The sequence below is a fragment of the Lineus longissimus genome, chromosome 13, assembly GCF_910592395.1.
Source record: "Lineus longissimus chromosome 13, tnLinLong1.2, whole genome shotgun sequence".
In the NCBI taxonomy this organism is placed as follows: domain Eukaryota; kingdom Metazoa; phylum Nemertea; class Pilidiophora; order Heteronemertea; family Lineidae; genus Lineus; species Lineus longissimus.
The window spans coordinates 14,658,012-14,680,527 of record NC_088320.1 but is presented as its reverse complement, the minus strand read 5'-3'; the positions used below and the strand labels follow the sequence as shown (position 1 = coordinate 14,680,527).

The 22,516-nt window shown below is 39.8% G+C and overlaps 2 protein-coding genes across 2 annotated transcripts in view; one reads left to right on the top strand and one right to left on the bottom strand.

Moving 5' to 3' along the window:
* LOC135498015 (BRCA1-associated RING domain protein 1-like) overlaps nucleotides 1–22,516 on the top strand; it is a 293,715-nt gene that overhangs the window by 175,203 nt on the left and 95,996 nt on the right. The gene's annotated exons all lie outside the window — the stretch shown is intronic.
* On the bottom strand, nucleotides 8,137–11,993 carry LOC135498215 (NPC intracellular cholesterol transporter 2-like). Its single transcript, XM_064788419.1, has 4 exons — nucleotides 11,858–11,993; nucleotides 10,166–10,273; nucleotides 9,696–9,865; nucleotides 8,137–8,688 (listed from the first exon to the last, which is right to left on the bottom strand). The coding sequence occupies exons 1-4, from the start codon at nucleotides 11,931–11,933 to the stop codon at nucleotides 8,605–8,607; spliced, it is 438 nt and encodes a 145-aa protein (XP_064644489.1). The 5' UTR covers nucleotides 11,934–11,993; the 3' UTR covers nucleotides 8,137–8,604.

The following is a 22,516-nucleotide window of genomic DNA, read 5'->3' as shown; positions in this document are numbered from 1 at the left end:
TGTTTCTGCCTACAAAAAAGGAAACAAGAAGCGACTACATTGCCATGTGGCAGTGGTTGAAACAAGCTCATTTCGATCATGAGTCATATGAAACCCTTTGTTTTTATTAATGTCGAAAATAAAGATTTTCGCCTCGCTCTCAGGGGGCCCCATCTTAAAGGAGTTGGCGGTTTTCTACTTCAATATGTTTGTTGTTCCCCTGTTTTGTCAGTACCTCATTTTCTGAAAGTGTTCGAAGTTTTTTTCTAATTTAGTTTCAACTCGTACAGTATAACTCATTATTCATAGCGCGGGAAGCGTCTTCCAGCTGCCCGAGTGCCCCGTGGTCGACTTTCAATTACTTCGTCCCCGTCATTGCATCTACGCATTTCATCATATAGAAATGCGATTTATGATTTCACACCAGGCGACGCCATTTTGTTTCCCATATTTTGCGTACTGCTCCACAATTTAATCATAGAAATGACGTTATGGAAATTCCCTTCCTATGTATATCATGTCTCGCATGCCTCTGTGTGCGCGGGCCGAGTTGCAACAGGCGAACAAGGTTTACAATGAAGATTAACACCAGGTACCTTGTTCACAGGAACTTTACCAGAGTTTGCACTGAATGACTTACCTCTTCTGGCGCGGTTCATTTATTTAAGTGTGCGAGTTGTCGCGTTGTTAGTTTCTTGTTTTTCTGCCGTTGAAGACCATCACAGCACGTGCTAATTTATACGCAAACAACGGTCCAGTTCCTGTTAAGGTTTGGGTCTGGGTCAAGGGTGTGGTCTAGGGCGTGGTTAAGCGTAGTCAGACACGTTAAGACACCTGGAGTGAAGTTCTGAGTGGAGAACATGTTTTTTAGTTTGTGGACAGTTTTGGTTTCGCCAGTATTTGTTGAATCAATGCAGGTCCTATACGATAACGCGGGTTTTTGGTTCGAATATATTTGGTTTCATGCACACGTTATCCCCGCACACTGATATTCTTGTGAAAGTCTGCATCAATCTGAGTCATTGTTTGTGTTGACACAGAACGATTCATTACTATTCATTTGCTATCCGAAATCTCTTTGGCGCTTTCTTGTCTAGAATCCCTCTGTTCCTCTCGTACCAGCTGACATTTCGTTTCTACCCTTGCTCACGTATGATATTACACAGCATTATTCTTTAACTGTTATTTCTCTCTCAGCTACGTCATTATAAACTCATTGATACCGATAATTAGCCTCACAATCCTCACCTCGCTTGATATCATCTAACCTCAAGCAGGCGACCACTGCTCATCTCACCAAGAATGTCGTATAATATTAACTAGAGAAGGCAAAGGAGGTCGCAGTTGGTCTAATGATGGATCTAAGGGAACGATTCCAGCTTGTAAGATGGTACAGCTCAGAACCAGAGATTTTGAAGTCACTGCCAGAATCAGCTGAAGTTAAGTCGTCGGTGAATCGGAGTGAAGGTACAGCAGTTAGAGACACAGAATCAACTCCCGGAATGGTTTGGAGGATACAACTAGTTACAGAAACCCTGACCTGAACAAAGCGAACACAAGAAGAGGAGCGTTGGCTGTAGGTTGCTCAATCTTCTATCCCCTCGGACTCATCTCACCGATGGTTTTAAGAGGCAGGATGCTAATGCAAGAAATGGTGAAGGAGAAGCTTGAACGGGACACCAAACTCCACAGAGCCTGCTGAAATGTTGGAAGAATTGGAAACAAGAAGTGGATAGCGTCAGTAGCTGGGAAATAGACTAATGTACAAATCGACTCTTGGGAATAGTGAACAGCCGTCAGTTGCATGTCTTCAGCGACTCCAGTGGATCAGGTATGGCGTTACCAGAAGTGCGTTCATTGATGATACTTGTACAGAAGGAGCCTTCTCATCCATGAGGTCTTCTGCAGTGTAGGGACAAGAGATTAAAATCATTTTGGGTGCGTATTTATGCTATCTAGGTCTGATATAAAGAGGGCTCAATGTTCTCTGGGTCCTATCGAAATATTCGAAGCATTCCCATGATTCTATGTTCTCCCTTCCTGAGCGTCAGGGCATTTCACTCTACCAGCTGCGATAGGAGCACACGACTGACCCTGGTTATCTACAGGGTGGCCCATAGTGTCCCCGGTACACAATTGAATTCCATTGTGTATCCATTGTGTGAAGGAATAGTGATGATGTTCCCCGATCGAGTCCGATATTGACCCCGCGGTGTTTTTTTGGTCTGCAAAAACTTCTTTTTGTCACGAGTGACTGACATACGTATACCATCAGGATTTTAATTTCCGATTGAACACAGCTCGGAGGGTTAAAATCACTTTCATTGTGTTATGTACCTAAACATTTGAATACTGTTGGTGCAGCCTGTATGCGCGAAGTTCGCCTAATTGATATTGATAACAATGCGGGAACGTATTGTGTATAACCTGGACTGGGTAAATACCGCCAGAGCTGTAGTTAACGGACGCATGAAGAACGACACTTATCTTCGCTCACTACTCTAATTAAGCTGCCGTTTTTAATGCAAAGCAAAATTATTTTTTTCACGAAATTTTATCAGTGTGATCTTTCGAACACCGAACGTGGCGTCATGATCAGGAGAGCTGAACATCATTTTAATAACTTCTGACGACATAAATTTAGTAGGAGCAAGTGTTCCTTGTCTCAATTTGCTTCAGGACAAGTGCTTTAGATACTTAAAGAAATGGTGCCTCGTTTCCGGAATCATGAGACCTGAAGGTAATGACTTCTGGGAATGAACATTGAATCAACCTCCGTCTTTACGGTGTTATACTATTTCTATTACTAACGGTTTAGTAACCTTGGTGCTAACTTTAGACATGTGGATAAAGATTAGAGGTCTAGGATGGGACGGTGGGGTGTTGGGCGGGGGGGGGGGGTGATTACAGTGATGTATGAACCGTTTAGCAATTTACACAGAAGAGCTGCCTCCAATAATAATCGTTCGATTTCTGGCGTTGTTCAGCATTCAACAAAACCGATCACCGAAACAGAATACAACATCGATATTATAAAACAATTTCTCCAGTTGCAAGGTGGATATTTGTTTTCAAAGGTACGCATCTGGTGTGATTGAATTGTAACTTTTTGAATAGGCTTGCAGAAATACTAGTATATATGTTCTCTATTCACACTGTTCTCAGTTCGTGTTCCATCGACTGATAGGTTGACGAAGAGCGTTATGCTAATTTCTATCCATATTCGTGGTTCTCTGCAGTGGTAGTCCGATTGTTAAAAGGAGTTCGAGTTCACCATCATGGAGGTGCTTACGTCGATCAATATCATAAGATAAAGGAGGATATTGTCAATTAATTTTAGCTGATGCACAGACAGTCTAATTGGGTTCGGATGTGAGAAAGTTACAGAGAGTTTTGTTCGAACTGTCCAACAGGAATTGGAAATTGGCCAACTGAATGAAAAACGAATAGGAAGCGAAGAGAGCTTCGTTGTTAGTGTTGGAAGGAGGTTTAATATTTGGCAAATAATGATGCCTTGTTTTTGATGATAATCAATACATCGATGAAATCATTTCCTTTGGGTTTCGTTTTCTTCAATCGCTCCAGTTTGTCGGCAATATATAAGCCAAAACACAAATGTTTACCGGACGCCGCATGAAAGTTCGGTTTTTCATGCAACATTGAAAAACCAGTTTAAATAAGTCAGGTCTTTCTCATTCCATTCACCAAATAAATCTGGATCATGACGTCACCTCGACAAGGCAGTGATACGCAGCATCCACCAGAAGATTAGTTTATCAATTTGGACTTGAACCGAGAGCCTCATAGTAGCATTTTTTTCTATAAAATTTTGATGATTTGCTCGTAAATTTTAAGGTAAACACATCTACGATTGTGACAACTGGCGAGGCCACTTTTTTCAGCACATCCATGAAGCGTAGACTATGTTTGTATCCCACACATCGCTTGATTTGTTTCTATAATTTAGTGTTATTCGCCGTTTACACACAACGGAGTGATACGCATGTCGCAGTAACGACCAGAAAATTGGTCTATCATGTAACCAAGAGCTTCTTTATCCAGGGATGCCAACTGGTGAACTAGCTGTTACAAAAATATATATTTTATATTCGCAGATTTGACAGTTAAAACCAGCTGCGATGGCGACAACTAGCGACACCATTGCTTTCACCACGTCCAGAGAGAATGGAACATGTTTGTATCCAATACTATCTTTGATTGGTTTCTATGATTTTGTGGCTTTCACCGTTAATGTACTATTGGCATTAATCATTGCAGTAATTGGCTTTCCAGCAAATATACTTGCTATTATTGGTATAGGACATGAGCGGCCATACACATCAACTTCTGTGCTGCTACAAGGTTTAGCAGTAACCGATAGTTTAGTCTTGATTTCGCAAGTATTTGGTGAATCAATGCAGGTCCTGTATTACTATACGGGATTTTGGTTCGAGTATATTTTGTTTCATGCGCACGCATACAGTTATCTCCGCACAATGATTTTCTTTTCAAAGACTGCATCCATCTATATCACTTTTTGTGTTGCCACTGAGCGATTCATTGCAGTCTGCAGGCCACTGTTGGCGGCAGCTTTATGCACAAAGAGGAATGCCTACATTTCGCTATCCGCAATCTGTTTTGGCGCCTTCTTGTATCGAATACCTCTGTTCCTCTCGTACGAGGTGACATTTCGTTACGACCCTTGCTCACGTATGATCCTACCCTGGTGGAAGTACACAGCTTTGTACTATAACTATAACTTCCGCAACACCTACATTAGAGTCATTCATGTCATTATTAATTCATTGATACCAATAACGAGCCTTATAATCTTCACTCGCTTGATATCATTGAGCCTAAATCAGGCGACTACTAGACATCTCACCAAGAAAGACGCAGAGCGAGCCAAACTGATTAAGATGGTTACGCATAGAGTGGTGACAGTGGTGGTGATATTTATAATTCTAGAACTCCCAGGCGGGCTTTCCCAAGTACTTGGATTAATTCAATCCTATTCAGGTCTCGATATCGACAGTAATGCTTATTTTGGCGTTATCGATACTTCCTACTTTCTGAGCAATTTGAACAGTTTTGTCAATTTCTTCATCTACTGTGCGTTGGGACGACGGTTTAGACAAGCCTTGGGAAAGGTATTCAAATGTAACCAAAACTGATATTTGGTTTGGGAGTAGAATGTCAGAAAACAAATGCTTTTCTCTCACAATTTAGCCATAGCATGTGGTATCTGGACAATAAGAATAAAATAGACCATCATCAATACAATTTTTCCGGTATTAGAAAAATAAAACGTCATAACATCTCTATGAAGCAACACGGCTCCTCAGTGATCTACATGTAAGCAACCCGGCTGTCACAGTGGTATTGATTTTACATCTCCCAGGCGAGATGTCACAAATACGTTGACTAATTCCATCGTCTTCAAGTCTCGATATCGACTAGACCAATTTTGGTATTCTCAATATTTCATACTTTTTGAGCAATTTAAACAGCTTTGTCATGTTTTTCATCGACATGTACTATGCAACGGGCCGTCGGTTTAGACAGGCATTGGAGAAGGTGTTTGAATGCAACAAAAAATAAATATGGCATTGAAATGTCCGTAAATACCCCCTAGCTCACATCATTAGACCGATATAGCTGCCGGCGTCAAAGCACGTTGATAAATTAGAAGAGAATAATAGAGTTTATTAAGTGGCCCAATTGAAGTGTGAAATGGCTTGTCACCAAAACCGAACAAAAGACCGATAATAAAGTAATTTCTCCAGTTGCAAGGTGGATATTTGCTTTTAAAGCTACGCATCTGGTGTGATTGAATCGAAACTTTTTGAATAGGTTTGCAGAAATAATGTTCTCTTTTCACACTGTTCTTATCTTGTGTTCCATTGACTGATAGGTTGATGAAGAGGGTTATGCTGCGTTTCAATCCATATTCTGTGGTTCTCTGCAGTGGAAGTCCGATTGCTAAAAGGAGTTCGAGTTCACCATCATGGAGGTGTTGACGTCGATCATTATTGAATAAGGGGGAAAATTGTGACGTAATTTGAGGTGATTCACGGAGAGTCTCATTTGGAAACCGATGTGAGAAAATTACAGAGAGTTTTGTTTGGAATAGGAGATTGGCCGACTGGATGAAAAATGAATAGACGGCTGAGAGAACTTCGGTATAAGTAAGTGGTGGTGGTTCAACGCGCTGTTTCCAATGATAATCAACACGTTAATGAAGTCGGTTCCATTGGGGTTTGTGTTCTTTACTCACTTCTATTTGTCAGCAAGATATATGCGACTGATATGTTGTCAGCAAGACATAATACAAATGTTCGCCGCATGAAAGCCAGGTATTTCATCCCACATACTAATACAATTTGGATCATCAAGTTAACATCAAGTATTTCTCACTCGACAAATAATTCAACAAAATCAACGAATAAAACTTTGTGTGTGCGGAGGCTTGGAGGCTGTTGTCTCGGGGGCGGGGGGGACACATTACACAATTTCATTGTCCCACGTTAAACATGGATTAAGAAATTGAACTCGAGGCGGATGACCTTGGTTGAGTTACCAAGACACTCGAGGGTGGAGCTAAAATACAGTCCAAACCCGAGCCGATAGGAGAGGGTTTGGACGAAATTTTAGCTCCACCCGAGAGTGTCTTGGTAACTCAACCAAGGTCCGAAGCCGAGGGTTCAATTTCTATTCTAAAATACCTCAAACTTAAAAAGATAGGCCACGAAAATAACTTGAATATGTACGAATTTGGCAAATTCCATCCATCGCCTGCCCGGAGCGCCGGTAGCGCCGTTGTTTACATTATGTTACGGCAGCGCGCATGGGAAGTCCGCATCGGCTCGCTCAAGTGATGCTAAAATCCGCGCAAATGGGCTATTTGGAGCGTTTTTCTCAGCAAATATGTGTAGTGCTTATTAAAAAACTTAGGGTGGTTGATGCTTCCTTGGCTGATTTGTGTTTGAAGCAGTGTTTTGAGAGCCTCAAACTTCTGAAGTGAGCTGTGTGCATGGTTTCCACATTTTAGTGCAACCCGAGGGAACTTTGGTAGAGCATCTTGGTTGCGTGTCCAAAACACTCCACTATCAGAACGAGGCTTATGCATTTTCCATTTAAAAGTTGACTTTACGGTACCAAGGTAATTTAGAATGCGCAGTAGTTCAACGTGCATAGCTGTTGAGCACATGCAAGCATACCGTAGTTTCCAAGTGAGAATTGTCGGTCGACAAGACTGTTCGGCTCATTTAATCATGGGGTTATCGTCCCTCGAATAGCATCATTTCAAAGCATAGTATAAGTGCATTGCGCCGATATTTGATTTCAATGATTGAAGGGCTAAAATACTATGCAGTCATTAATCTGCGTTATATAATACTCTGTAATTTCACTGATTTTTAGCGTTTGGCATTTTCAGTTTCCGCTTTATACTATTTAATATCCATTTCGCTGTGTGTAGTAATAATTATTTTACTAATTTAAGGTTAATTATTTTACCAACAGTATTGACCTGCTAATTAGTGTGTGTTGACATGAACCCTATGTTTTGCCGTACGAGAAAGCTCGGCATAAGGTCATACTTGAAAAGAAAACATAATATGAAACAGGATGACAACATGTTTTTGAATGCAAGACATGCATCTCGCGGAAAATTTTTTTCTCCCTCTATTATACGACGGCGATTTTCGAAAATGTTTTGGCGCAGTAGGATATTCGTCCGCCCTGCCACCTGTTGGTATTCGGTGTGACTATTAATGCAAATAAACTGTAGATAGTGCTGTTTGTGCACTGGCGTTACGCTTTTAAAACGGACACAAGTACCCAAAACTAGCCATGCCACCTGTGCATATTTGATGTTACCTCGATATTCTAAGAGCGGTTTCGTCTGCCGCCACCTGCTGATCCGGACCATAATTAATAATGTAAACAAACTGATAGGGAAACAGAGTGGCAACCCCAACTGTAAGGCAAATGTTTGTCTACAAACAGATGTATTAAAATGCTGTACAAAAAGATGACTGGTGTATAAAAAGCTCACTTATTTGGTGTTAGGCAAACTCGACAGTATCGCGGAATCACTTAGGAGTTGAATAAATTAACACACATATTAGAAGCATACCATGTTTTATTCACTCTCTACTTTACTATGCTATGGTACATGTATATGCTAACAGGAACATCAAACTAAACTAACGATTTTCTAAGGCGCCGTTTCCCTAGGACTAAAACATTGGCATGTCTAGCCTTATCATATGACTGGCCATGAACCATTGTACAATTTAAGCTTCTATGCCGGAGAGGATGTTAAGACATCGTTTGACCTAAATTAACAGAGCAGCTGAAATGTTCAAACAGGGTGCCTAAACTTGATTGTTATTTGTTCCATCAAACTCAGTTTAGTGATGATCAAAATGCAGAGTTTTTCGATCTCTTTAAATGCCCTGCAGTAAAGGTTTTCTTCCTCAGGAGTTATGCAGTGAATTCACACACGGAAAACGACAAATCAAATGTAATAATGTGGTGAGCACTGTCAGACAATTCCAGCTGGTGGGTTGAATTTAGTTTGAGATGATCTCGAAGCTTTTGTATAATAGTGTTGATGTGCTACATTATTTCGCTTGGAAATTGTACGCATATAATATCCTTGTCGTTGTCGTCCTTCAGTTGCAATTGCATAACCAAACGAATCTGAAACGAGAAAGATCCAATCAATATCAATTTAGCGGCCTTTAGAAATATGTGGTTGTGGTGGTGGTTGTGGTGCTGGTGGGGGGGGGGGGGGGTAATTATGCAAAACCCAAAACTGTAGCAGCGTCAATCATATCGTTCTACCGAGTCAAATAACGATTAGAGATATTGTTATAAACCTGAATATTTTCGCGCATAATTTATTTTCGGATTTCGCGATGAAATCGACCATTGCAACGCATCAGATAGTCAGTTTTATTGATATCAGCATGTCTTATTAATAAAATGTAATGCTTTGAAATTGCTAACGGACACCGGTCACACCAGCACAGATACTGATGTTGTTGAGCCCTTCGGAGTTGGACAAGGCTTACACTGATGGGTGCTGGACTAGCTCTTGAATGTGGGGACTAACGAGAGTAGAGACCACCGTTGATTGGATCAAGTGAATGATCGGAGAAGATTAAATCGAAGTCTGTTATCTCTTTGAAAACTCTGCTGCACATACCATATAGGTGATACAAGGAGTCCACATTTGTTGAGTCGCCTCTGGTGTTGGCTGGAGGGACACGCCGTTAAAATGGCCGACTAGTTGGATTGCATGTGATCAGCCACCTCGATTGTCATTGGCCAGCATCGATTCGCTGGTCCATCAGACCTCAAGGAGGTGGCGACCCTAGACTTCCAAAAAGTCATCGTTCCACAACGTGTCCCTTTTCATAACTGTTAATCTGCACCCTCGTGATATCGACCGTCATGCTACAATTTACCTTTTTCAATTACAATTTACATTTTTCAATTTAGGTAACTTCATTTTGGGATACAAGTTTTCAATTCTAATTCGTGAATGTACATAAAATAATTTCAAAACTGCCATGCAAGCTGTGTGCAGACAAATGATAGTGGTTTAGTACGCTTTTTTAGAACTTTGAATTTATTTGAAAATGATTCAGATATACTTTATGTCGCTATGCCCTGATGTTTTTGTCAGATGCTTAAAAACTTACAGCTGGATCCTCCTGAAGTATATCAAAGGATGTCTTAAAGGTGTATCTTGCTCCTTTCGACATTGGACATGTAACTCCTTGTGTGCATGCGTCCTTATTAGGAAGCTTGAAAGGTACCCAGACGACCACATCTCCCTTCATTATTCCAGTAGCAGTATTGCTCTGGCTGTCTGGAAATGAATATTAAAAACAATAAAACCGCTGTAGAACATGCGACAAGTTGAAACTGGCAACATTCGTTTTAAGGTCCATCGTAGCCATCATCATTGCGTGACACAATTCGATATAAACGCATGTACAGTCTTGCTCAAATCAATATCAACACCTATTTTTAAAGATTCTACCAAAAAATCGCGTCGTCATCGCGAATAGCACCAATACATAAAAAGGGTGGTGCCAAGAAACCACCCATCGCAGTCGAGGCAAATAGCCGGTGAATTTCTTGATGATGGCGTTTCTACTATACTTACACGAAGTGAACACAACCGTTAGAGTTGCTTTTTTTCCTCGCACAAGAAACCCTTGGCGGCCGCCGGGTGTTGCGATGTCTACTGATTCAACCTTACCAGCCTTTGACCCTGAAAATAAACAAGGGAAGGTTTTTGTTAATGTCAATTGATTTCAGGAAGATGTTACGTTATTGCAATAATTCCTACGCAACGTTATCCAAATTGATTACGTGTATGGGTTAAAGAATCGCAATATACTGCAATCAAGCTAAAAATCATCACTCTACATCACACTATTAGAAATATACTGGCAGACACCATGGCGCCTGTACAAAAGCTAGGTGTAACAGGCCTATGCAAAACAGACGCATCAAAACCGGCTTAATGGCGTCCTCAGAGTAGGCCTATATCATAATCAAAAAGGGAGATAAAAAGTAGGGAGACGACAAAATCCGTGTTTTTGTAATTGTATGCCGAATTATTGGCACTTTTTGCGCTTATTTTTACCATAATTGCCTAAGTTGTGGAGATTATTGCACGGGCTGTGTTGTGTAGCATGTACACCAGAATAGTAAGATGTGGCTTAAAGTGTTCTATAAAGTGACTTAAAATGCAAAAATATACGGCAGACTGTCCGCTATGGTTACAACCTTGCACTGAAGGCCTATGTACAGACATGGGCATAGGCCCACAAATGTGTATGCTAGTTCCAGGAATTAACAGCCAACATGGCAAGAAACAGATATGAACAGCTTGGTGAAATGACATTATATTCATATCACAGGAAGTGTTTCATAAAGTGACTAAAAATGCAGTGATAGGAGACATACTGTCCGCTTTGGTTACACGTGGACACGTACAGTTATGACTGTCCGCTAAGTGCATACTGTAACCATAGCGGACAGTCACACAGGTGCACAGAGGATTCCAAACTCGTTCCTTTCAAATCCTCATGAGTATGGATTGGCCATACGCACCACCATTAAAGGTTAGAAACAATTAAAAGTCCTTCAAAATGAAGTGAATGCCGATTCAAAACCTCAGAGGCTGTTCTCTTGAAAGCAAACAACCGACTCCCACCCTTGAAATTCCTTTTAGATTTCAAGTTCTAGCCAAAATGGTGGTGCCTATGGTCAACCCTTAGGCCCATTGGAAAAGTTTGCCCTAGCAATGACCCTTATTCACGCATTGATAAGGTTTTCGGCAGAGAACAATCAGCTGGTTGGCTTCCTTGCTAGCAATAAATGCTTTTGTTTCTCATATTGCGAAGATTTATGGACATGAAATACTGTTTCATTTATTCAATATTTGTTACCGACCCCAAATACATCTTTGATATAAGTAAGCAAGCAACATTCTTCACTTTATTTCATGTTTTAGCTTTCGGACTTGTAAAAATTGCAGCAAAATTCACACAGTATGTATTTGCCTATTAAAACAAACGTGTTCTTCCTTATGGGTTGACCGTAAGCACCACGTGTTCTTGCTTGAACTTGAAACCCTAAAGCAGATAGAACTTATTTAAAATGAAGAGATTGCTAATTTCATGGGTCGGAGACTGTTCTTTGTCTTACAGCGACCAGCCTCCCACATCTTAAATGTGCATTCACTTCACTTTGAAGGAGCTTTTATTGCTTCATGATTTCAACTTCTAGCAATAATGTCGGCTCCTATGGTCAACCCTCAAAATAAGTGTGAAGGATTTTTACTCACCGCAGTCCTTGAATGGCGTTGACATGCCGGAATCAAACGCCACGAGGGCAAGGAGAACGTGGATTAGCGCTTTCATAGTGTGGAATTAAACGAAGGAGACCAATAGAAGTCTTTCTGACCGCTTGAATGACGAGTTAGTTCAAAGCTAGGCTTTATACATCCTCATATGATGTAATATATGATAAGCGTGGCGTTTGGAGCACCTTGGTTGGCCATTATTTCCATACCATTAATATGGAGGAGAAAGGTTGCGTAATTGCATTGCCAATGAGTATGTTCAGTTGGCAGGTGCATGGCGAACATCATGATTATTATACTCTGGATCTACTTACGTAAGACTGGGCTGGGAGTAGAAAGTCGTCCTGGAAAATGCGTTCAGCCCTGTATTGTTCTGACGGATCATGGTTAAGACTTGGACACTTAATATATCTTTTGAAATCTAAACTTGCATCATGCAAACTTGCCCCACTTGCAGGATATCTTTTCCTTTGACATAAGGGCTAAACATTACATGGCAAGATTAACAAGGTTCCAAATGTACCAAGCATGATGCTACAGTTATCAACTTATCATGTGATAAACAATAGCTGATACTTGATGTATGTAGCTCTTCAATAATCCTTCATTATTTTTGGCATTACCAGAAATGCGTTCCCAGATGATACTTGTACAGAAGAAGCCTCCTCATCCATGAGGTCTTTTGCAGGGTATAATAATTTTTGGGTGCTTGTTTATGTTATCCAGAAGTATTATACTATTGAGGTAGCAGGAAGGGTTGGGCGTTTGTGGTTTCTGAGTCTGAGGGGTTTGGTGTCTGTTGACTGTCTGGTGTCTGAGACTAGGCATGGCGCCAGTCTCTCTTAAAGCACAGTCAACAGACATTTGGTCTCAGTATTTGGGTAAGTACAGAATCCAGAAGTATTAAGGTAGCAGGAAGGGTTGGGCGTTTGTGGTTTCTGAGTCTGAGGGGGTTGGTGTCTGTTGACTGTGCTTTAAGAGAGACTAGGCATGGCGCCAGTCTCTCTTAAAGCACAGTCAACAGGCATTTGGTCTTGGGTAAGTACAGAATCAAGGCAGCTCAGAGAGCAATGATTGAACGATGCTGTGGACAAGTCCAAGGATACTGCATCAGTCACGACCAACTTGAGACAAGACCACTAATGAATATTCATAGGTTGGAGACGAGTGCATGTTTTTTACTCTCAAGTACATATTTGGAGAGGTATTGAAAAAATATTTGCTGTGGCAAGTCTACAGATATAAATAAATTGTTTGGTAAAAAAATAATTTTGAATTTTGACAACCTGGCCATAGGGGGTGGTTCAAATTTGGAGTGAAAATGGCCGAAATGGGTAAAAATGTCCACTTGTGTCAAACTTGTCAATTTAAAAAAAAAATTCCGTGGTCAATCACCAATTTAAATCGCACCAGTTACTCGCAAGACTAACCCATATATCATATCCGAATTTCAGTTTGACTACTTGACGCATTCTTTGATGGCGGGCATTTGAAATAACTGGAAATGGCTTGGAAAATCAATTGTGGTCTTGTCTCACTTCTCATCAGAAAGCGTCACCACCAGCATATTCAATGTTCAGTTCCAATCTGTACCAGTCCAATGCACGCCTGTCATGGTCAGCAGTGGTCAGCTTAGCGCGATATGGAACATTCTTCCGAAACTCAAGCGAGGGAAGTCTGCTCATTAGCATATCTCGCGCACTGCTACTTCTTGTCAAACATCGTAGTGAAATCGTAATGGAAAACGTCTGGCTTTGCGCCAGACATTGAGACTAATAAGTGAAGAACTAATAGGTAAAGAACTTCTACTTGCGCGAGACTGCTGTGATAAAATTATCATTGCAGAGACTCCGGTGACGTACACATATATTTTTTACAATCAAAAATGCCCTCAAAAGACGACATGGAATGATTATTTTATTGATATTTCCTACTATATACCTTCCAATTATCACTTTATACAAATAGATCGGCGTTAGGTCGCATGATTTTCTTTCCTGGTGACACTATAAAGCAAAATAGTTGCAACCCCGTAAATGCGCTATAAGTCCAATAATAAGTGACGGTGACCCGTTATAAATGTTTCGCCAGCTTCGCTTTTTTGCCGCTACGCGGCGCTTTGGGCCCTTGCGTCAAGCCAGCTCAGAGAGCAATGATTGAACGATGCTGTGGACAAGTCCAAGGATACTGCATCAGTCACGACCAACTTCTCATCAGAAAGCGTCACCACCAGCATATTCAATGTTCAGTTCCAACCTGTACCAGTCCAATGCACGCCTGTAATGGTCAGCAGTGGTCAGCTTAGCGCGATATGGAACATTCTTCCGAAACTCAAGCGAGGGAAGTCTGCTCATTAGCATATCTCGCGCACTGCTCCTTCTGGTCAAACATCGTAGTGAAATCGTAATGGAAAACGTCTGGCTTTGCGCCAGACTAATAAGTGAAGAACTAATAGGTAAAGAACTTCTACTTGCGCGAGACTGCTGTGATAAAATTATCATTGCAGAGACTCCGGTGACGTACACATATATTTTTTACAATCAAAAATGCCCTCAAAAGACGACATGGAATGATTATTTTATTGATATTTCCTACTATATACCTTCCAATTATCACTTTATACAAATAGATCGGCGTTAGGTCGCATGCTTTTCTTTCCTGGTGACACTATAAAGCAAAATAGTTGCAACCCCGTAAATGCGCTATAAGTCCAATAATAAGTGACGGTGACCCGTTATAAATGTTTCGCTAGCTTCGCTTTTTTGCCGCTACGCCCTTGCGTCCAGGTCTGATATAAAGAGGGTTCAATGTTCCTCGGGACCTATTCGATATATTAGAAGCATTCCCATGATTCTACGTTCTCTCTTCCTGAGCGTCAGGGCATTTCACTCTACCAGCTGCGAAGGGAGCTTACGACTGACCCTGGTTATCTACAGGGTGGCCCAGAATTATTTTCCTCGTTACACAATAGAATTCCATTGTGTACCAATTGTGTGAGAAAAAATAATTCTTGGCCACCCTGTAGATGATAATGTTCCCCGATCGAGTCCGATATTGACCCCGCGGTGTTTTTTTGGTCTGCAAAAACTTCTTTTTGTCACGAGTGACTGACATACGTATACCATCAGGTATTTAATTTCCGATTGAACAAAGCTCGGAGGGTTAAAATCACTTTCACTGGGTGAGGTCAAGTCTCGAGTAAAGTAAAGGTAACCCTGAGATTTTTACCCTAGGGTAAAGATAACCCCCAGTATACCCGATATTTGACTTCTCAACCGGGGTAATGTTTACTTCAGGTTTACCTAGAGTAAACTCTGGATTTGTGCAAAGTTTTACTCAAATTATACCCCAGGGTTTACTCAACCCAAGCAGAGCCGCCATCTTTGATAAAACTGAATTGAATAATGCATTAGGGTAAACTTAAACTCCTAGGAGTTAACTCTGAGTTTACTTGGGAAGAAGTCAAGTCTTGAGTAAAGTTCTGTAGGGTGAAAAGTTGTCAGCCATGTTTTTTATGCCTGTCCTAGTAGCTCTTGCCGACCAAGAAAGACGAGAAAACTTCACCAGGAGGCCGGCTTTTAGCGACATCATTGAAAAAGTCAATAAGTGTCTGGTGCCTCTTCGCTAGCTTGAACTTGTTATGGTTCTCCCTGAGGTAATTCAAACTGGACAGCATCTTCTCTTCAGTCCAACGAAATCTCGTTTTCCCCTTATCCATCTTCAAATAAATCTATTGAGTATTGTAGACAGCTCTGTGTGAAGCATGAAACTGGTATACTGCATGTAGCCTACTAATACATAGATTCTCAGATTCAGGATTCATGGAATCTGTTCCTGGTAAGGCAATTACTGGGAATTACTCCAGGGTTATATCAGGGTTAACTTTGAGTATACTCTGGGTTAACTTTGAGTATACTCCGAGTTTACTCAGAGTTAACCTGAACCTGGGGTAAAGACTTCATGTTAAAGGAGATTGCTCGTCAATCCACGTAACTATCAGAGACACCTGCAGTGAAAATATTCAACAACTTCGGTTTCCATATAAGGGATAGTCATTAGCATATTTCTACTACAATGTTTACTATGAGTCTAAGCACGTGGGTCACCCAGGTGGCTCCGCAAGCGAGGTAACTTAACGAGGCATGGTGTTATACTATAATAGTACCTTACGAATCCGCATGGAGCGCGTTATCGATAATGGTCGCAAATAATGTCAAAAACATAAAAAGTTATCGTAAATATTGTAATATTTCTGGATATTGGAGTATGTAAATGATAAGGAGACCTAAACCAATGACAGACCAGTATCCTATGAACCTTACTAGTGATTTGGGGTTCTTGAAACTCCTTAGATTTATCAATGAAAGCTTATTCCCGCCTTAGGTTTTTACCGGGCCATTCATAGCACACCAATTTCTTAAGCGTTTTAACGAGAACTGTCCTTTAACTAAAAGTAAACTCAACTTTTACTCAATCCAATTTGACTCGAGACTTGACCTCACCTATTGTGTTATGTACCTAAACATTTGAATACTGTCGGTGCAGCCTGTATGCGCGAAGTTCGCCTAATTGATATTGATAACAATTCAGGAACGTATTATGTATAACCTGGACTGAATAAATACCGCCAGAGCTGTAGTTAACAGACGCATGCAGAAAAAAACTTAGCTTCGCTCACTACTCTAATTAAGCTGCCGTTTTTAAAGCAAAGCAAAATTATTTTTTCCACGAAATTTTATCAGTGTGATCTTCCGAACACCAAACGTGGCGTCAGGAGAGCTGAACAACCTTTTAATAACTTCTGACGACATAAATTTAGTAGGAGCAAGTGTTCCTTATCTTAATTTGCTTCAGGACAAGTGCTTCAGATACTTAAAGAAATGGTGCTTCGTTTCCGGAATCATGAGACCTAAAGATAATGACTTCTGGGAATGAACACTGAATCAACCTCCGTCTTTACGGTGTTATACTATTGCTATTACTAACGGTTTAGTAACCTTGGTGCTAACTTTAGACATGTGGATAAAGATTAGAGGTCTAGGATGGGACGGTGGGGTGGGGGTGTGTTGGGGGGGGGGGGGGTGATTACAGTGATGTATGAACCGTTAAGCAATATACACAGAAGAGCTGCATCCAACAATAATCGTTCGATTTCTCGCTTTGTTCAGCATTCAACAAAACCGATATCATGTTCCGTATCACCGAAACAGAAAACAACATCGATATTATAAAACATTTTCTCCAGTTGCAAGGTGGATATTTGTTTTCAAAGGTACGCATCTAGTGTGATTGAATTGAAACTTTTTGAGTAGGTTTCCAGAAATATATATGTTCTCTATTCACACTGTTGTCATTACGTGTCCCATTGACTGATAGGTTGACGAAGAGCGTTATGCTAAGTTTCTATCCATATTCGGTGGTTCTCTGCAGTGGTAGTCCGATTGCTAAAAGGAGTTCGAGTTCACCATCATGGAGGTGTTTACGTCGATCAATATCATAAGTTAAAGGAGGATATTGTCAAGTAATTTCAGATGATGCACAGACAGTCTCATTTGGACAGGATGTGAGAAATTTACAAAGAGTTTTGTTCGAACTGCCCAACAGGAATTGGAAATTGGCCAACTTAATGAAAAACGAATAGGCGGCTAAGAGAACTTCGTTAGGTGTTAGTGTTGGAACAAAGTTTAATATCTGGCAAATAATGATGCCTTGTTTTCGATGATAATCAATACATTGATGAAATCATTTCCTTTGGGTTTTGTTTTATTTAATCGCTCCAGTTAGTTGGCAATATATAAGCCAAAACACAAATGTTTACTGGACGCCGCATGAAAGTTGGGTATTTCATGCAACATTGAAAAACCAGTTTGAATAAGTCAGGTCTTTCTCATTTCATTCACCAAATAAATCTGGATCATGACGTCACCTCGACAAGGCAGTGATACGCAGCATTGACCAGAAGAATAGTTCATCAATTTTGACTTTAACCAAGAGCTTCTTTATCCAGAGAGCCACCTGTCAAAATGCCTGATGGAAACTACAGCCAAAGCTAGTAGCATTTTTTTGTAAAAATGTGATGATTTGCTCGTAGATTATAAGGTAAAAAACATCTACGATGATGACAACTGGCGAGTCCACTTTTTTCAGCACATCCATAAAGTGTGGACTATGTTTGTATCCCACACTTTGCTTGATTTGTTTCTATAATTTGGTGTTATTCGCCGTTTACACGCAACGGGGTGATACACATGTCGCAGTAACGACCAGAAAATTGGTCTATCGTGTAACCAAGAGCTTCTTTATCCAGGGGTGCCAACTGGTGAACTGTATGTTATAAAAAAAGTAATATTTTATGCTTGTAGATTTGAAGGTTAAAACCAGCTGCGATGGCGACAACCACCGAGACCATTCCTTTCACCATATCCAGAGAGAATGGAATATGTTTGTATCCGATTTATCCCTTGCTTGGTTTCTATGATTTTGCGGTTTTCACCGTTAATGTACCATTAACATTAATCATGGCAGTAATTGGCTTTCCAGCAAATATACTTGCTATTATTGGTATAGGACATGAGCGGCCATACACATCAACTTCTGTGCTGCTACAAGGTTTAGCAGTAACCGATAGTTTAGTCTTGATTTCGCAAGTATTTGGTGAATCAATGCAGGTCTTGTATTACTATACGGGATTTTGGTTCGAGTATATTTTGTTGCATGCGCACGCATACAGTTATCTCCGCACAATGATTTTCTTTTCAAAGACTGCATCCATCTATATCACTTTTTGTGTTGCCACTGAGCGATTCATTGCAGTCTGCAGGCCACTGTTGGCGGCAGCTTTATGCACAAAGAGGAATGCCTACATTTCGCTATCCGCAATCTGTTTTGGCGCCTTCTTGTATCGAATACCTCTGTTCCTCTCGTACGAGGTGACATTTCGTTACGACCCTTGCTCACGTATGATCCTGCCCTGGTGGAAGTACACAGCTTTGTACGTTAACCATTACTTCGACATCACCTACATTAGTGTCATTCATATCATTATTAATTCATTGATACCAATAACGAGCCTTATAATCTTCACTCGCTTGATATCATTGAGCCTAAATCAGGCGACTACTAGACATCTCACCAAGAAAGACGCAGAGCGAGCCAAACTGATTAAGATGGTTACGCATAGAGTGGTCACAGTGGTGGTGATATTTATAATTCTAGAACTCCCGGGCGGGCTTTCCCAAGTACTTGGATTAATTCAATCCTATTCAGGTCTCGATATCGACAGGTATGCTTATTTTGGCGTTATCGATACTTCCTACTTTCTGAGCAATTTGAACAGTTTTGTCAATTTCTTCATCTACTGTGCGTTGGGACGACGGTTTAGACAAGCCTTGGGAAAGGTATTCAAATGTAACCAAAACTGATATTTGGTTTGGGAGTAGAATGTCAGAAAACAAATGCTTTTCTCTCACAATTTAGCCCTAGAATGTGGTATCTGGACAATAAAAATAAAATAGACCATCATCAATACAATTTCCCGGTATTAGAAAAATAAAACATCATAACATCTCCATGAAGCAACACGGCTCCTCAATGATATACATCTAAGCAACCCGGCTGTCACAGAGGCATTGATTTTTCATCTTCCAGGCGAGATGTCACAAATACGTTGACTAATTCCATTCTCTTCAAGTCTCGATATCGACTAGACCAATTTTAGTATTCTCAATATTTCATACTTTTTGAGCATTTTTAACAGCTTTGTCATGTTTTTCATCTACATGTACTGTGCAACGGGCCGTCGGTTTAGACAGGCATTGGAGAAGGTGTTTGAATGCAACAAAAAATAAATATGGCATTGAAATGTCCGTAAATACCCCCTAGCTCACATCATTAGACCTATATAGCTGCCGGCGTCAAAGCACGTTGATAAATTAGAAGAGAATAATAGAGTTCATTAGGTGGCCTAATTGAAGTGTGAAATGGCTTGTCACCAAAACCGAACAAAACATCGATAATAAAGTAATTTCTCCAGTTGCAAGGTGGATATTTGCTTTTAAAGCTACGCATCTGGTGTGATTGAATCGAAACTTTTTGAATAGGTTTGCAGAAATAATGTTCTCTTTTCACACTGTTCTTATCTCGTGTTCCATTGACTGATAGGTTGATGAAGAGCGTTATGCTGCGTTTCAATCCATATTCTGTGGTTCTCTGCAGTGGTAGTCCGATTGCTAAAAGGAGTTCGAGTTAACCATCATGGAGGTGTTGACGTCGATCATTATTGAATAAGGGGGAAAATTGTGACGTAATTTGAGGTGATTCACGGAGAGTCTCAATTGGAAACCGATGTGAGAAAATTACAGAGAGTTTTGTTTGGAATAGGAAATTGGCCGACTGGATGAAAAATGAATAGACGGCTGAGAGAACTTCGGTATAAGTAAGTGGTGGTGGTTTAACTCGCTGTTTCCAATGATAATCAACACGTTGATGAAGTCGGTTCCATTGGGGTTTGTGTTCTTTACTCACTTCTATTTGTCAGCAAGATATATGCTACTGATATGTTGTCAGCAAGACATAATACAAATGTTCGCCGTATGAAAGCCAGGTATTTCATCCCACATACTATTACAATTTGGATCATCAAGTTAACATCAAGTATTTCTCACTCGACAAATAAATTCAACAAAATCAACGAATAAAACTTTGTGTGTGCGGAGGCTTGGAGGCTGTTGGCTCGGGGGGGGGGGGCATATTACACAATTTCATTGTCCCACGTTAAACATGGATGCGCAGTAGTTCAACGTGCATAGCTGTTGAGCACATGCAAGCATACCGTAGTTTCCAAGTGAGAATTGTCGGTCGACAAGACTGTTCGGCTCATTTAATCATGGGGTTATCGTCCCTCGAATAGCATCTTTCACAGTCTAGTATAAGTGCATTGCGCCGATATTTGATTTCAATGATTGAAGGGCTAAAATACTATGCAGTCATTAATCTGCGTTATATAATACTCTGTAATTTCACTGATTTTTAGCGTTTGGCATTTTCAGTTTCCGCTTTATACTATTTATTATTCATTTTGCTGTGTGTAGTAATAATGATTCCAATAATTTAAGGTTGCTTATTTTACCAACAGTATTGTTCTGCTAATTAGAGTGTGTTGACATGAACCCTATGTTTTGCCGTACGAGAAAGCTCGACATAAGGTCATACTTGAAAAGAAAACATAATATGAAACATGATGACAACATGTTTTTGAATGCAAGACATGAATCTCGCGGAAAAAAATTTTCTCCCTCTATTATACGACGGCGATTTTCGAAAATGTTTTGGCGCAGTATGAGTAGTGTAATAATGGGTATTCTAACTCAGAGTCAAATCCCAGTCAAAATCTCCAAGTCAAATCCCAGTCAACACGTTTCAAAACTTATCTCAGTCAAATCCTAGTCTAAATAGTTTCCAGTCAAACTTCAGTCAAGTCACTAAATCATCCAAATCATCCAAAATTTCAAAAAATTTCAAATTTTCAAAATTTTCAAAAATTTCAAAAAATTTCTAAATTTTCAAAAATTTTAAAAATTTCAAAATTTTCAAAAATTTCAAAACGTCTATTTAACTAAAATTATTTTCTTGTAAATAAAATGAACTTTCCGTCAAACGAAGAACTTGGATCAAGAGTCACAGAGTCAACAGATTATTTAAAATTTAAAGATCTTCCAGTGAACACATGGTATAGAATTAACTCATTCAGAAATATAAGTACAAAGATAGGCGAATCAACCATCCTTGAACTTGTTGACTCAGAATCGAAAGAAGTCACCGTGTGGGCGACGAGTGTCATCAAACAAAAAATAAATCGTGATCACAATTATATAAGATTCACAGGAGTCAAGGAAACAAAACAAGGTAAAAAGTTTTATGGATTTAATCTCTTGGAATAATTTTATACTCATCTTATATTTAATACAAATTATTTTCTTGTAAATGGAGTCCCTTGTTAGAGAGTGTAAAAATTGTTCTCAAGAGAAATTACTGAATGATTTTAAAAAAGATAAAAAATGTAAATATGGTAGAAGTTATAAATGTAAACCATGTACAAACAAATATGACACAAACTATAACACTGACAAAAGGTCAACCGACGAATCTTTTAAAAAATCAAGTTATCTTTCATCAATATTATCCAAATGTCTTCATGAAAAACAGGAAAAATCTAAACTTGAAGATGTTATTGGTTGTCTTCTAGATGGTCTGTACAAGTGGATTGAATATCAATTTGATGAAAATATGACATGGGAAAACTATGGTGATTATTGGCATATTGATCACATTTTACCTAAGTCACATTTTGACCATACTGTTGAAGAAGAACTTATGCTATGCTGGAACTGGCGTAACTTGAGACATGTTTCAAAAGAAGAAAACAGGACAAAGGGAAAGAAAATTGACTATGAACTATACTATCAAAATGTATCACTAGCATCAGAATTTTTAGAAGATGAATTTTAAAAAAACTTTTCCTATAATAAATATGACCACCTCATGATGATTTTCACAAATTCTCATGGGCGTGGTGAGCCCTAAGTTCTAGATTTTCGCTCAAGTGAGGATGAACTAGAATTTTAAATTTCACTAGAGTTCTTT

What these genes read in the sequence shown, in the direction of transcription:
- LOC135498215 (XM_064788419.1), bottom strand. Translation starts at nt 11,933, where the DNA reads ATGAAAGCGCTAATCCACGTTCTCCTTGCCCTCGTGGCGTTTGATTCC. An exon ending in AACGCCATTCAAGGACTGCG is followed by an intron (nt 10,274 to 11,857) that starts GTGAGTAAAAAT and finishes GTTTATTTTCAG; the next exon opens with GGTCAAAGGCTGGTAAGGTT. An exon ending in AACGGTTGTGTTCACTTCGT is followed by an intron (nt 9,866 to 10,165) that starts GTAAGTATAGTA and finishes ATTCATTTCCAG; the next exon opens with ACAGCCAGAGCAATACTGCT.